The 16,472-nt window shown below is 39.1% G+C and overlaps 2 protein-coding genes across 6 annotated transcripts in view; one reads left to right on the forward strand and one right to left on the reverse strand.

The window, feature by feature from the left end:
• Positions 1-87: 87 nt before the first annotated feature.
• Positions 88-9,195, forward strand: ITGB1BP1 (integrin subunit beta 1 binding protein 1). 4 transcript variants are annotated; one of them, XM_081945050.1, is made up of 8 exons: positions 88-437; positions 861-932; positions 1,101-1,202; positions 3,304-3,382; positions 5,390-5,526; positions 5,761-5,853; positions 7,370-7,519; positions 8,832-9,195. In XM_081945050.1, exons 3-8 carry the CDS (start codon positions 1,131-1,133, stop codon positions 8,901-8,903), a joined length of 603 nt encoding a protein of 200 aa, XP_081801176.1. In that variant the 5' UTR covers positions 88-437; positions 861-932; positions 1,101-1,130; the 3' UTR covers positions 8,904-9,195. The 4 variants fall into 4 exon arrangements, with proteins under 4 accessions (XP_081801176.1, XP_081801175.1, XP_081801174.1 ...); XM_081945049.1 differs by lacking the exon at positions 861-932; XM_081945048.1 differs by lacking the exon at positions 861-932 and having other exon boundaries at positions 88-371.
• Positions 9,196-9,313: 118 nt separating this feature from the next.
• The window catches only part of ASAP2 (ArfGAP with SH3 domain, ankyrin repeat and PH domain 2), a 108,422-nt gene continuing 101,263 nt past the window's right edge, over positions 9,314-16,472 (reverse strand). Inside the window, exons 26-29 of one of the 2 annotated variants that reach the window (XM_081945042.1) lie at positions 15,821-15,927; positions 13,524-13,646; positions 12,867-12,938; positions 9,314-12,621 (exon numbers count right to left, since the gene is read on the reverse strand). In XM_081945042.1, coding sequence (XP_081801168.1) covers positions 12,912-12,938; positions 13,524-13,646; positions 15,821-15,927 — 257 coding nt within the window. In that variant the 3' untranslated portion in view covers positions 9,314-12,621; positions 12,867-12,911. The remainder of the gene's footprint in view (positions 12,622-12,866; positions 12,939-13,523; positions 13,647-15,820; positions 15,928-16,472) is intronic. The other variant, XM_081945041.1, reaches the window with a different exon arrangement.

A 16,472-nucleotide genomic window follows, 5' to 3' on the forward strand; every position in this document is an offset into this window, starting at 1 on the left:
TATATAGTACGCATGCGTACTATAATATTGCCGCTCCTACAAGAGGGAGAAAGCGAGCGCTTGAAGAAGAGCCGGAAGTTCTCTGTATAATGGGTGGTACCCGGAAGGAGAAGGGGAAGCGCGGCTGCTCTGGCCCCAGATGTTATTGGTCCGGGCGTGGAGGAGTTCGTTCCGTGTAATCGCGGAGCGCTTCGAAGGCGATGCCGAGTGGGAAAGGAGCCGAGCCCAGAAAGGGGCGATTTATTTATTTATTTTTGTTACCTTTGTAGGTCTGTAGAAAAGGGTATCCGTTCCCACAAAGGTTTGAACCGTTCGGCTTCTTCCATTGGGGTTGTTTCATCCAGCTGGTGATGCGGACAAGGCTTCCCCGGGTGGGTTTCTACCTGTGATGTGGATTTTCGGGGTTCAGAAGCAAAAGGAGGGGAGGGGAAGAAAAGGTAATATTACGAATTTTTTTTAAAAAAATTGGAAATGAAGTGGGAATGTTTGCTCTCGCTGCTTCTCAAACAACGTTGCCCGGTTAACTCTAAAAAGGAGGATATTCTTCAAAGCCTAAACTTCGGTGTTAAACTTTAAGCAGCGTTCGCACAACTCGCTGAATAACGGGCTAGTACCGAGGACCTTTCAATGCCGTGCACTCGATCAGCTCTCTTGTGTGATCGGTACCGTTCAGCCATCACGCAAGTACTGAAAATTAGATTCTTGAATTAACCAAGATTAGTTTAGACTGTTGGCGACTATAGAGATCCAGCCTTTCTGTCAGTGTTAACGAAAGTTCGGTATACAATCTCTTTCAGAGGAAATTTAATTCGTTAATAACCCTAATAAAAGTTGATATTTGCTCCTGTTTTGCTACTCAGCCTCCCCAAAGGCTTCTGATTAGTCAAAGAATATTGGTGTAGACTGGTTTTGATATTGCTACTTTGTTGAAGGTAAATATTTAGGCATATTTCCTCCAAAGAAATGCTTTGTGTATTCTTTTGGCAATTTGAGTTCTAGCCAAGTGCAGTTGTATATCTCTGCAAAGCCCAGGTAGGTATGTTTTTAAGATTGCACTTTCAATTGTATAAGAAACTGGATTTTCTTTTGTCTCCTTACAGCTTTGGTTTTGAATGTGAATCACTAAAAAAATGTTCAGGAAAGGAAAAAAGCGGCATAGCAGCAGCAGCTCACAAAGCAGTGAAATCAGTACTAAAAGCAAAGTAAGATATACTTGATGTAGTTTTATTTTAAGAAAGTGTATCTTAAAACATCATCTGTTCCATCTATGGGTTACCAGATGTGATCTGGCTCACTTGTGCTCTAGGGATGTTGTTTTTCAGCTCCCATCAACTCCAATTACCCTAGTCAGTAATACAAGAAAATGAGAACTTGATCCTGTTTTCAGAATCTAGCTAGAGTTGAACACACTTTTTGTGAACTTAGAGTAGTAGAATATACCTTTCAGTTATGTGGACATCTAAGCCTCTAGAAACAATGGGCAGAACAAAAATCCAATAAAACAAATCAGCCTCTAGTCCCTAAGCAATGAAATATACAGTACTGTTTTAGCCTAAGGGCATGATTCCTAAAGAGATTGATTTTGCTTAAGTTATCTAGACAAAATATTTCTTCTGTACAGTACTATTGAATTTTAAGATGAGCTGCCTGTTTTTAAATGCTAATGCCATGGAGAATGGATTATCAATGATAAATGAGATATGACTTAGATCTGGGATGGCGAACCTATGGCACGCATGCCACAGGTGGCACGCAGAGCCATTTGTCAGGGCACGTGAGGCATTGCCCTGTCAGCTGGCCAGCATGCATGCGCACACTGGCAAGCTGAGTTCAGCCTTTTTTAAAGCCATTTTTCGCCCTCACCAGGTGAAAACAGCCTCCCCCCCCCCCCCGGAGGCCCTCTGTAGGCTTCAGGAGCTTCCCTGAAGCCTCCGGAGCGCAAAAAACTGGCCCTACGGGCAAACCAGAAGTTCAGGAACGGATGTCCGGTTTGCTCGTAGGGCCAGTTTAAGTCCTCCGGAGCCTTCAGGGAAGCCTCCTGAGGGCTCTTGAACTCCGGAGGACTAAAACCGGCCCTACAAGCAACCTGGAAGTGACTTTTTTGCCCTCCCTATAAAGTTTCTGGAGCATGGGGAGGGCGAGAAAAGCATGCAAAAAGGGGAGAATGCCTGTCATGCACACATGTGCACTGGGGGGGTGTCATGCATTGCATTGGTGGTGCGGCATGCCCGCGCACGACCTCCCTGCTCTCCCTCCGCTTATGGTACACGAGCCAAAAAAGGTTCGCCATCGCTGGCTTAGATTGTATGATGATTCTTTGAGAACAATTTTGCTATAGTAGGAAAAAGGGGACTGGGGGAATGCTGTGGTGATGTTCATTGCGATGGAAATAGGCGGTGAATCTGACATCAGCTTCTGCAGGGTGGAATAGGGCAGGGCTGAGTAAAAACACAATATATTTGCATTAGGCATCAAGTTCAAGTATATTGTATTCAAGTATATTTGCATTCATATCAATCCAGATACCATTTGCTATGATCCTGGTTTGTTGCTTGATGCCCCAGATTTTTTGGGGGGGGGGATCATGCACCCCCACCTTAATTTTCTTCCAGGATATTTTATTTCAAGTTTTTAATTTATCCTACTTCGTGTGATCTGTAAATATGGGCAATTTTTTTCTGTTTTGCCATGGTTCACTAAATTTAAATAAAGTCAACTTTATAAAACTTTTTTTTTCAGTAGTCCAAAGTAAATGCTGCTCAGCCAAACCTCTATAAACTAAAACTGGGAGGCCATGAGTTCTAGCTCTGCCTTAGATATGTTGTAGGGAACATAGGAGGAGGAAAGAGCATTAAGTATATTTGCCGCCTTGAGTTATTTGTAGAAATAAAGGTGGGATTAAAAAAAAATGAAGTGACATTTTCTCTTGTTGGTTTTACTGTAGATTTAATAGTAGGAAGGTGAAATGAAAGTTCACTATGCAAGTATTAATCATTTTTTTAAAAATCTCAATGCATGTAATATTGATTAGATGCTTTTTGTAACAAATAGCGATTGGACCCCAGGATGATGAGATACTACTTTCTAATATCAAGATCTAATTATTTTCTTCTTGGTTTGGTGAACCTAAGAAAGGGATCTCATCTTGCCAGCTCAATTTTTTTTTAAAGCCCATATTAAAAAGGTATAAGCTGTTAAATAATTAGAACATCTATGGTTGTAATGCATTTCATATTTAATACAGAAGTTTTCTTTTTAAAAAACAGGTTTAGCCATAATAACTTCTGCTTTCTCCTTATCTAGTCAGTGGACTCTAGCCTTGGAGGTCTCTCACGATCTAGTACTGTTGCTAGTCTGGATACAGACTCTACAAAGAGCTCAGGTATGAAAATTGTGTTATATCTGTGTAGCTGAGTACTGTATTTAAAACAGTATGCTATTATATGAAGGGATGTCTACATCTGGCATTATTTTTCAAAAGAGAAAATATATTTTTATCCTTATCATCTCAGCTGGGTTTTGGAGGATTTCCGATACGTTTTCCTGAGGTTTAGAATTATGCATATAAGGACTATGAAATTCCTTCTGAGTGACATTAGCCTGACTGCTGTTTTAGAAGGCAGAATGGTTAAAAGAAATGCAGTGAAGATCATCAAGGATATGGGGGCCTTACTTAAGGAGCTAAAAACCTGGTTCTTCCCTTGAGTATTGGGTCAGAGTCAGTGGTGGGTTGCAGGCGGTATGCCCCGGTACGAGTGTGCCGGAGCCTGCCTGAAGCACCGGATACCGTTCCAGTATGGTGCTCCGGAGGGCCCACCCGCCCGAGCTCCTTACCTGTCTTTTAAGGCTTCAGCGCTTCTGCGCATGCGCATGGCATGTATAGCATCTGGCAACACTCCGCGGAGCAGCTGGAGCGTCGCAGAGGCTTGTGGAAGCCTTGCTGACAGGTAGGACGCATGCGTGCGCTGTGCACATATGCGCGCGGTGCGCACATCTATGTAAACGCCGCCGGGCCCGTTCCAATGATACTGGTTGGAACGGGATCCGGAACCCACCACTGGTGTAGGATAATCTCACAGAAATTAAAGTTACTGAATGGAATATGCAGAGCTTGACCTCAGTTACTTTTGTTATTCTTTTATGTTTTGGATGTTAATCAGCAAAACGACTTCAGCTGAAGCCATGCTTACTCCTGCTTCGTTTCTTGGTTGCCCTTCAGGGGGGAGAGGGGAAAGCATGGGGGGAGAACTCAGGAATGTGGTTCCTCAGCTGGCTAGTCACAACATCTTCCAGCAGTGTGAACCAAGGTCATTTCAATGGACATTTGTGGAAGTTGAGCAGGAATCTACACCTGGACTGATTGGCCTATGTGACCTGAGGGACAAAGGGGAGTGGGGAGGTCTTATTTTGTTCACCCTCCCTTAGCACCGGAATAGTTTAGAGCTAGCTTCACCTTTCTATGTGCCAATATGATGTACTCAATAAAGGATCTCTTGAACCTGAAAGAAGTGTCAGAGTCCTGACTCCCTGAGTTCATTACTTGGAACGATGACACTGGATATTTGTTTGGTTTTTTAAAATTCTTTTTCTGTTTCTAAGCAATTTAAGGTATCTTAATTCTCTAGAGTTTTATGAATTTGGCATCCATAACAATCAAATAAATATGGAAGTCTAGTCTTGTGGGGGGAGGGAGACCTCTAAAAAAACTGGGTTTATTCAGCTTTAATTCTCGAAAAGGCACAATGCTTCCAGAATAGGGTGCTCCACAGAAATGGGTAAAGATTACTCATTGTAGTGGGTGGATTTCAGTTTTCAGTTGACTTATTATGCTAAACCTTTTGAGAGAAATATACTTTGACCATGAAACTAATTTGAGAATGTGTGTATTTTTCTCATTAAACCTCTTCAAGCAAAGACTGGAATGTTAAGGGATGCTTTAGATCTTTTAAGTTCTAGACTAAGGGTGTCAAATTTGATCGCGTCACAGGCTGGATCGTGACATATCGTGACTTTTTTGCCTTCGCGGAGCTGGGGTGGGCGTGGCCTGCACGTGACATATCCGGCCTACAGGCCGCCAGTTTGACAGGCCTGTTCTAGACTAAGATATTGAACTAAAGAGGCTTCCAAGCTCTTCTGTCACGGTTCTAAAGTGATAATGTGAAAAAAATGGTTAAAGGTGACATTCTTGGTGTAGAGATAAAGGATTAAGTACTTTTGGACTTTTCCAATATTAAAAGCAACAGTTTTGAAAACATTGTGATGCAAGTGTTATTAGATCTGAGTTCAGTTATGCGGGATAGGTCATGAATCTGAGTCCTTTTAATGTCCTAAGCAGCTTGTTAACAACTAAAAATGACTTAGATGTGTGTTTCAATGTGTTTCTTTATAGGCCAAAGTAACAGCAATTCAGATACTTGTGCTGAATTTCGAGTGAAATATGTTGGTGCCATTGAAAAATTGAATCTTGATGAAAGCAAGACTTTAGAGGGACCCCTGGATTTGATTAATTATATAGATGTGGCACAGGTAAAGGTTGTCTATTTTAGTTAATCACTTAATCATGGTTTTTAAAAATGAGTTGAATGGATTTGCATGAATAAGTGCTTTAACAAAACAGAGAAATAGGACAAAGAAAAAAAAACATAGTATGAGAAATCCTTTTAACAGTAAACAGTTACAATTCTATGAGTATTTCTCTAATCCAAATAGAGCAGCTTGCTATTTATATTTTCATGTCAGAATATCATTTTTTTCCCAAAGCAAGATGGAAAGCTGCCCTTTGTTCCTGGGGAAGAAGAATTTATCATGGGAGTTTCCAAATACGGTATTAAAGTCACATCATTGGACCAGTGTGTAAGTAATGAATGGTTTTAAAAGATGCAATTGGCATAATTATAGGAGCAATATAAAGTCTTGTCTCGTTCCTCTGGGTGATTCTACAATAGCAAGTTCACCCGTGTTTCCCTGAAAATAAAACAGGGTCTTATTTTTTTTGATCCCCAAAATAAGTGCTTGGCCTTATTTTGGGGGAGGTATTATTTTTGAGGTGCAGGAGGCAGCGAGTGTGGTCACCTCATGGCTGCTGCTGTGTTGCAATATTTTCAGGGAGGGCTTATTTTCAGGGGAGGGCTTATTTTAGCGCATGCGCTCAAAAGCCCGATTGGGCTTATTATCTGGGGAGGTCTTATTTTGGGGGAAACGGGGTACATACAGCTTGATGAAGCAGGGATTACATTCTGCGGGCTGCATATTAGGCCACAGGCTTCATTTTAGCTTGTGTTGCTGACCTTTTGACTATCCTTTTCAAGAAGCAACTAAAGTTTACTAAAAGAAGAATTGAAATGAATGCATGAAACCACTGAGGGAAAAGCCTCTATTTCTACTTCAAATTCTATCCAGAAATGACCCAGTTTTTTCAGATCTGCTGACTTACAGCTTTCCTCTACCCCATGAAGTTCAATGTATTATCAGTAAAACCTTTCAGCTGAAAAAGATCTACTGCATCTGGTTTAAAGCTATTATTGGAAGCTTGTTCCAAGCTTGATTGCGTATTTGAGTCCCTGAGGTTTATAAAAATGGCGTCTGCTTTGTTGGAAAATGTTGCACTGACAATGTTGCAACGGAATGAGAATCCATTCCTTTCAGAATATTCTGTTCACTCTACCTGCCCACATCCAGTTTTTTTTTTATTGCTCTTCTCCCCAAGAGATTTTCTGTCCCTAGGTTGAGTTTTGTTTTTGGCTTTCTCTTTAGGATTTCCCCACCACCTAGGATAATTTGAACATGTTGGAAGTTATTGCTGGTTCTCTGGATAGAAAACCAGCAATAGTAGCTGGTTCAAGTAGCCCAGTCAGCCAGCTGAATTTGTTGCTTTGGCATAGTTTGGTCTTAAGACAGCTCATGTGTGGCTGGAATTTCCTAAGGAAATTTAGCGAATGACTTATCCCTAAAGAAAAACCATTATTTCCTTCCAAGAGTAATTATTGCATTGACAGTTTTTGTCTCCTTCTATCTATCTCTGGATGAAAGGAATTTCTTTTCTCAAGAGAAATGGGTGTTAGCTAATGTTTGTTATTTTCTCCCATTATTTATTGTTAAACAGATGCACTGTACATTTCAACGTTGGTTGTCTTCACTAAAACAGTAATCTAGGCCCCTAAACATGTGGTCATCACTACCTTAACTGATAACAGGAAACTTATGGTTTTGCTAGCCTATGAGTAACTCTTCATAATAATAATTTCAGTAAATATGGTGTTGAACAACAGTCTCTTTCCAAAGGCTAGCGTTGAGGGTTTGGAAGTATTGGTGATACGGTGTCTTTTTTTTCTCTTTCATGATAATTTAAATTAATTAGTAGAACTTTCAGGATGTTTTGCATAGACATGCACTCTACCTAATTGTCCGGATGGTCTGCTACGATGATGGCTTAGGAGCAGGGAAGAGTTTACTGGCTTTGAAGACAACAGATTCAAACTCCGAAGAATATAATCTTTGGATTTACCAGTGCAATAGTTTGGTAAGATTTATGTTTATTTTAAAAAGCCACTTACCACACATTCTTGGCAAAATATTACTTAATGTGTATTGGGCCAATCCCTATGCGTTTTGCCCCAGTATATGCACTAGTTCAAAATGTGACAGAATTGGTGTAAGATGTTGGGGTACCATTTATATTTACGGAGGAGCAGGATTGTGACAGGTGTAAATAGCCTGGTGCCCTTTGATGCTTTTGATGTCAATTGTCCTGTCCCAGCCAGCAGAGCTAATGGAAAGAACATACATAGGGGGTTGTACAAGTAGTCCTCAACTTACAACAGTTGATGTGACCGTTCAAAGTTACAACGGCACTGAAAAAAGTGACTCATGACCATTTTTCACTCTTATGACTGTTGTAGCATCCCCATGGTCATGTGTTTTGCATTTGGATGCTTGATAGCGGCCTCACAATTTATGGCGGTTGCAGTGTCCCAGAGTCCTGGGATCCCCTTTTGTGACTTTCTGACAAGCAAAGCCAATGAGGAAACCAGATTCGCTTAACAACCGTATTACTAATTTAAGAACTGCAGTGATTCACTTAACAAATGTGTCAAGAAAAGTCATAAAATGGGGCAAAACCCACAACCAATTTCTCACCTAACAACATAAATGTTGGGCTCAATTGTGGTTGTAAGTTTAGGACTATCTGTAGTTCATATCACTTGGAGGGATATACCATCCCACTCCTAGACTAGTAGTAAAAAATAGTAGAATCATTATAACCTATGCTGATCCTCTTCAAATATTCCTCAACAAGGACTAGAAGCTATCACTGAGACAGTAGCACCAGATTTTGCCACCTTTTTTGGGGGGGGGGGGGGGGTTATGGTTGTTAAATAAATTTGGTTTTTCCCATTGGCTTTACTTGTCAGAAGCTACCTGGGAGGGTCACACATGGCGATTGTATGAACCCCCCCCCCCCCAAATGCTGCAACGATAGTAAATACATGCCGATTGCCAAGCATCCAAATTTCGATCTCACCACCGTAGGGAACATTATGGTGGTTTAAGTGCAAGTGCTGGTTGTGACTCACTTTTTTCAGCACTGTCATGATCTCAGCCACTAAACAAATGATCATAAGTCAAGGACCACCTTGACTTAACAAAGAGCAGGTGATCATTAAACCAGTTCTGCTCTTTTATATCCACGAGTTACATTCTTGCAGCCACTTTTACACCTAGCAAATATTTGTCACTTGGAAGCTGAAGTAGAACATCCTGTAATTGGTACAGTAAAATGTTTTCTTATGCTGGTGGAAACAAAGCGCTTCTTACTATTTTCTAAAATGCAGGAACAAGCACAAGCTATTTGTAAAGTGCTGTCCACAGCCTTTGACTCAGTTTTAACATCTGAAAAGTCCTGAATACCGTAGCGATATGTCATCCTGAAAAAGAAGCAATGACTTTAAGACATGGAGAAGAAAAGTTCATATCTGCACCAGAGTACTTTTTAAATTATTTTGATATAATGTTTAAACTATATATAATTTTGCCATTACTGTTATTAAACAATGGGACCAAAAATCCACAGAATGTCCTCTTATGTTCTCTCTGTGCTAAATTACACTATTGTAACATTTCATAAACTTGAAAAAAATCAATGAAATATCTTCTGTCTTGTCACTGCACTTTTTAAATTTGACTGTTGAAAAGCATATTATGCAAGTTAAGAGTTAGGAAGGCTACATGTGTTATTAGATTTGGAGTGTCACTCTTCCATTCCAGAACTCTCAATTGTGAAGGATATTTTTCACATAAACACAAAGAGGCAATCTGAGGCTTAAAGTAGTTTATTTTTTCAGTCTAATGACTGAGTTAACAGAAGTAAAATTAATCATGCTCCAATTATAAATCACTGCCTCTAGACACTAAAAAATAAGAAATGGTCTTAGGTTATACAATGTATACAGTTGCTCTGCAACTAAACAGTCAAAACCATCACATTAAAAATTATACATCTCAAATAGCATTCTGAACTGCATTTTAAGTGTCTTATGCTCCTTTAAAAATGGTTAACACAGTAATCGTATGTGCTTGGTAACAGTTTGTTGAACATGGCCACCTCTGTTGTCAGTCATGAAGTCTGAATGACCTTACAGAGTTCCGCGTATTTTTTTAAAAAAAATCCAGATTATCCAACCTGTTATGAGTTAACGCTACATATCACAGAAACAGTATTTTGAAATGTTTCTTACAAGCCTATCATACTGATGTAGTGTGAGAAAATACTCTTAAGATTGTCTAGTAGCCATAATCAAGTGTTTTTCAGGATTATCTGAAACTTTCAAATTAACTCCAGCCACGTTCTTTATATTAAGCATATCTTTAGGCAAATTTCCTGACTTTTATTTTTTGTCTGACAGCTACATGGGTTATAAATTCCATATTTGATGATATCCTTGGTTTCAAAAGAAGTTTTGGCATTGGAAAACCATTTTAGTCCAAGCATCTTGGAGTACGTATCTAGTAGAGTTCATTGGATCCTACCCAGTGTGAAATCTGAGGCTAAAGAAGCTTTGAAAAGCTATTTTGCACATAGTTGTTGAAAGATTCTGTGTTAAACACTGTAAGTAATGTGCAAAATAATGTGACAAATTATTTCCTTGCATTTGCCAGGCATAAAGAGTTGAAACCCAACTGAATTAATCAGCCTCTGAATAAATGTGTAGTGGCCAACTATTCTCCTAATATACATATATATTTCAATGGGAACTTTGAATATGCAGACTTAGCTTTAAAACATACAACAAAACTAGCTTGAAAATATTCCAGTTTGCTCCTCCATCACACTGCAACCACTTCTATTGTTCTTAATATCAGCCAACTGATTTGCATCAATACATCTGACAAATTGCCTCAAATGTACCACTTCAGCAAGGCAACAGAAATATCGAGATCCAGCATTTCCCCCCATCCAATATAAATATACCAAAGAGTCCTTCCCCCATCTGTTTCCACTTCCACTAGCCAATATATACATAATTTCTGTGTCAGAAATTCAAAGTTCTCTTGATAAATCTAGAGATACAATAGTCACAAAACTTGTGATCAAAGCCAATGTGACCTGGACATTGATATTCTAATTCTATGCTACCAGTGCACATTTTGGGTAGCATATGCAAAATAAAAACTGTTACATTATCACAATATACAAACATTAAAAGGACATAGCTATGTTCTGTTAAGAGTCTATTCATTTTTAATTATGAAATCTATTCACAATTATTAACAGTGTTAACTACCATGTTCTAGAATATATTTCAGTACACGATGCAAGTCCACAAACAGACCGAACTGCTTGCCAGACAGCGGTGTGTACCTTAGCGCAGGGCCGTTTTGAATCAGTGACTATGACACTGTTAACCATAGCAATCTCAGAATGAACATACCACTATGTGCTTTACAACTTGTTTTCAAAGAAAAGGACTGTAAGTAATATTTCATAAACTTTCCCATTTAAATTTATAAGTATCTTCCTGATTTCCCCCTCCCCTCCCCCCTTACCTTGACGGTAATTAGTGTATGGCATAAAATATTAACTGCATATTTAGTATAGAAAACTATGACCTCATACTTATAAAACGAGGTAATCAGATTTCAGGTTTTAAAATATCTACACATCAAATTACTAAAATATTTCTTTAATGCAACGGAGGCCATTCCTAAACAAGCATCTTCATGAATATCTATGCATATTACTTATGTTTTGCTGCTCCAAGGAAGCAGTCTTCCACTGAGATACATATGAGGACCATGTGCATTTCTCTGACTGCTTTATCTTAAAGCTTTTCTCTTGACTTCGTGCACAAGGGGAGATTGGCAGGGAGAACAATACCTTCTTTCTTTTCCTCATAAACTGATAAATATTCCTAATTTCTTCCTTTGTATTACAAAGGTATAAAATCTTAAACGCTATTTACCAAGTAAAGGTACTCAGACCTCCATTTGTGCCAGTTAAAGTCATCGTATAGAAACACAGGCTCTTCAACCAATGGGAAATTGGACTAGGTTATTAGGTTATCCCAAACTATTTTGCTATACAATAGGTTTTGACTTTTTCATTGGACTCAAATGGCCCAAGCCTGCCAATGCTGCTGCCTAATGCAGAGTCATTTTCAAGCACATATTCATCACCGCTTGGGTATAGTGATGTTTTGTCCCTGTGCATTAATAACCCTTTTTCAACAGGAGAAAAGGATTCTACTGTACGGAGACATGAATTTTCCTGCAACAACCTAATCCTTAGGTATCTTATCTGGGGATTCTAGATTTGTTTTTCTGTAACAAAAGAATGCATGCTGTGTGGATGTGTACTTATACAGGTTTCCTCAAATGTGGTTAGATTATTACTTAGGACATTAAATAGGGCTGGGTTTTAATCACTTTCAGTCCTTTCCATCCATGCATTTAAAAAAAATATGATTGAGATTGCTATTTAGAAGTCTTTGGCAAAAGACTTCTCCACCCCCATCTTGCCTCTCTGAACGATGAACATTGTGGATGGCGGCGGATAAGAAGAAACTCCACAATGTCACAACTGAGTGGATGTTCTTATTTTTCTCAAAGTGTTTTTAAATGTACTAAATAAAAGCAAAAGAAACGGTCATTCTTTAAAATGAAATACCAATTTTCAGTTCACTTACAGTCCTGAGACTGATCTCAAAAGCCATACTCGCCACAAAAGTTAAATACTTATTGTAGGCCTGACATTGGCACTAAAATGTAACACATTAGTGCAGTCAAGAGATTAAACTTCTAGCTTTCTTAATATGCCTTTCACATTGTCATGGATTTGAGCTCTTGTGTTTTTTGCAGCTTTTGGCAATCATCACAAACATTTTTGAGTGGCTCTGCTGTTTTAAAAGTCCCATGGAAAATAATTTCAAGAACTGCAATAATAAAGATTCAACTATGTTATTTTGTAGTATCCCAGTGAGGCATTTGATGATGAAAAGGAAGTCCCAATGAAATCTAGAAAGGGAAACTTTCCACTTTCAGGGAGCTGTTTTAATCAACAATAAAGTGCACAAATGATACAGGAAAAGCACCTTTCCGATTAGGATCTCCATCAATATGCCCAATCTGAAAAAGAGAAAATATTTTAGAGTAGTTATGAATTCAATATGAGGACAACTGATAAAGCAAGTTTAAAATATTAGTTTTTTTTTAGCCATATAAAATTGTTTATTATTTATATATTGATTTTGTAAAATAAATTTTCACCTAAACATTTTCTTGCTCTTTTGGGACTCTGTCCCCGAAACTTTGAGATTTCACTCAGGAACTGTAATTATGTAGGATCAGAAGTACTGATGGGGGAATTTTACCTGCATAGTAGAAATGTGAATACAGCCAATGAAATTTCCCTTCTTCTATGCTACAAGATATATCATATGGACCTAAAAGGAAACTGATCCTGGATTAAAATAATTCCCCCCAAAAGAGATTAATCTCCAATCATCACTATATGTTCAATAAAATCATATAAGTGAATTTGGGGAGGGAGGAATGGCACTTAGCCTTTGCAATATTTCTGGCATAAATTAGGTGAAAACAAGCTATGTGCAGCTTCAACTCTCTTCCCTGCTTTGAGCATGCCGTTATCATTGGCAGAATAAGAAAATATTGTATGCACTCAAAAGCCTGACTGGGCTTATTATCCAGGGAACTTATTTACAGGGAAACAGGATGCAGGTGTAACTTCATTGAATTCTGGGGACAGAAGGATTGGGCTAGCTGGGGAAGACAAGAGGGCAAACATTCCCCCACTCCTGATTTATCCAGATCGAATTCTGTACAAAAGGAAGGAATAAAAAAAGTCTCCGGTTCAAATGAGAAAGAATTTCATTTAGTAGATACTTCTGAAACAGACTGCTTCATCCAGGAAGTCAATTCTATTGGTGGTTGCTTTATTTTTATAACTGCAGACAGCAAACCAGAGTTTAAGTCACTTATTAACCTCAGCTGAAAACAAAAATACTTACCCACCACTCCTGATCTTCCTCCCCATCAACTATGATGACATCGCCTTCTGAAAATGTTAGCTCATCAGGATTATCTGCTACACAGTTATAGATTGCTTTTACTCTTTTGGGCTTCGTTTTGGACTGTAAGAGAGAGAGAGAGAGAGAGAGAGAGAGAGAGAGAGAGAGAGAAAAGGAACCGGGTGTTGAAAACATAGGGCAGACAGCACAGATGTAGGCTGCAAACAGTATCTTTTCTCAGACCGACAGAAAACCACAGAAAAAAGCCTTAAGCCAAAACAGATTACTTGTCTGTATAAATTGAACGCAATCTATATTGGGTAGCAATAGTTCTCCAGAGTTTCAGATCAATTTTTTAAAGGTTTATCTGAGTAGCTGAGTAAATCTAAGACTATCATTCAGACATGACATTTAATGTATTGTTTTTCCCCACTTATACAGTGTTTGCCTTCTACCGTGTTTTTCCGAAAATATGACCTCAGAAAGTAAGTCCTAGTTTGATTTTTACATGTGCACCCAATATAAGCCCTACCCCCCCCCCCAAAAATAAGCTCTAATGAAGACCCCACCCACTCCATGGTGCACGGTAACAATTAAGCTAGGTTCGGGATGGGGGGGTTGGAGCTGCCCTACTACTTACCTTCGGACAGTTGCAGCCAGGCCTCGCACACCTTGGCCCATTTCTTCTGCAGCTTGCAAGGCTTTCCTGAAGGCCTCTGTAACTGATAACAGAGCTCTGGATTGATCTGGAGCTCTGTTATCGGTTGCAGAGGCCTTCGGGAAAGGCTTGCTGGATGAAGAAGTTCCTGAAGGCCCCTGAGAGCGAAAAAGAGGCTGGGGCGATGTGCGCAATTGAGGTGAGTCAGTGGACAACATCCCCCCACAAAATAAGACCTGTTGCCTTTTTTGGTGACAAAAATTTATATAAGACAGGGTCTTATTTTTGGGGAAACACAGTACACATTTTCTCACTAGCAAAGGTCACACATTGGATCAGTGCAGTTCTCAGATAGCATTCCATCACTACCATGATTGTTTCAAAATCAGAACGGGTGAAAGTCAACAGCCACCACTTCGATTTCTAAGAAGCAAGAAATCTCTCTCTGCAGGTAAAACTTTTATAGATCTTCTGGAACATGTAAAAGGATGTTCTGATAAATTACTCAAGTTCTGGACATTTCACTGAATGCAATTTCAGAGTTAACTATTTTGCTTTTCTGAATGGACATCAGTTAATTGAAATGCCACCCTGTGCTGTATAGGTAGTCCTTGACTTACAACCACAACTGAGTCCAAAATTTCTGTCGCTAAGCAAGACATTGTTAAGTGAGTTTTGCCCCATTTTACGACCTTTCTTGTCACAGTTGTTAAGTGAATCACAGAGGTTATTAAATTAGTAACATGGTTGTTAAGTGAATCTAGCTTGGCTTTGCTGGTCAGAAGGTTGGAGAAGGTGATCGCATGACCCCGGGGCACTAAAACCATCATAAATACATGTCATCTTCCAAGCGTCCAAATTTTGATGGGAGCCTCCTGCCGCCACTACTACTGGTTCGGCCAATCCGGGCCGAACTGGCAGCAACCCACCTCTGCTTACAGAAGATAGCAATAGTAATAGCACTTAAACTTATATCCTGCTTCATAAAGCTTTTACAGACCTCTCTAAACTGTTTAGAGAGTCAGCCTCTTGCCCCCAACAATCTGGGTCCTCATTTTACCCAGGAGGAAGGCTGAGTCAACCTGGAGCTGGTGAGTTCTGAACTGCAGCTAGCAGTCAGCTGAAGTAGCCTGCAGTATGCACTCTAACCACTGTGCCACCTCGGCTCTCTGGGAATGAATCTCGATTGATATGCAGGTCCAAAGAGCAGGGGTTATACTAGTGAAGACTCATATTTTTATCCTATTCAGTATTTTGTCTCTTGCAGATATAACAGAATAGGTATAAAACACAGCTATTATTATTCAAACTTCTAGCTATAATTTATTATTTATAATTAGCTCCCGGCTCAAAGATGTTCCTTGGAATAAATAGCGTTTCACAGATAGTTAGCGCTATTTGCAACATACAAACATTTTTTTTCTTAGAATAGTCTCAGTCCTCCATGTGATTTCAAGCAAAAGTTCTTCCAAAGTGAGGGATATATAAAAAGCCAAACATACCTTCTTGTTTGTTTCTTGGTCAAACAATGCATCAAAGGATTCTGAAGAAATTAAGATTCTGTACAATGTCTTTAAGTTTCAGCATGGAGAGCTGCCAACTGCAGCCTTTTAAGAGAATGACATGCTTTGCTACTTACTATTTGTGACTTTCTTGGCATTGGTGCTGGAGGTTGGGTTGGCACTGATATATTGGTAGAAAGGGCAATTTGAGATCCAGCAGTCTCAGATGCAGAGGAAGACTCAACTGTTATTAAACAAACAAAAAATTAAAGCTAACTTTAAAACAACAGACATCACTCTATTCTTAGATAATTTCCCATGTCATTACTCTTGTTAACCAAGCCAGTTTTTGTAGCGCTACAAAAATAATCATGTCTCACATCAAAAGCCTCTATCACTGGAACCAAGGATGCAATTCAGCATGTACTAACAGTAATTTAAAAAATATAGATAGGGAATGGCACCGTCTTGCACAAATCCTTTGTTAGCAAAATCATTCATCTCTGCAATTCGTTTTTCACAACTACCCAGAAAACGCTGGGGAGATTAGTCACTGCCTCCAAAAATGTAGTTGGATTGATGGAAAAAAATGTTGTTTGGTTGTTATAGTGAACCCTTCTGTCCATAAAGCACAGCACAAAACCCACATTGTGAAGTCAGCTCATGTTATTTTTTGTTACATATGAAATAAGCATGTTGGTTGGTTCTAAAGAAGTTCAATTGAAATTGGAATTTTTGTATGTTATAAAATTAAAACTTATTACAAAAAAAGAAGTGGAAATTAACAAC

The sequence above is a fragment of the Natrix helvetica genome (genome assembly GCF_964273705.1).
Source record: "Natrix helvetica genome assembly, chromosome: 2".
Lineage (NCBI taxonomy): Eukaryota > Metazoa > Chordata > Lepidosauria > Squamata > Natricidae > Natrix > Natrix helvetica.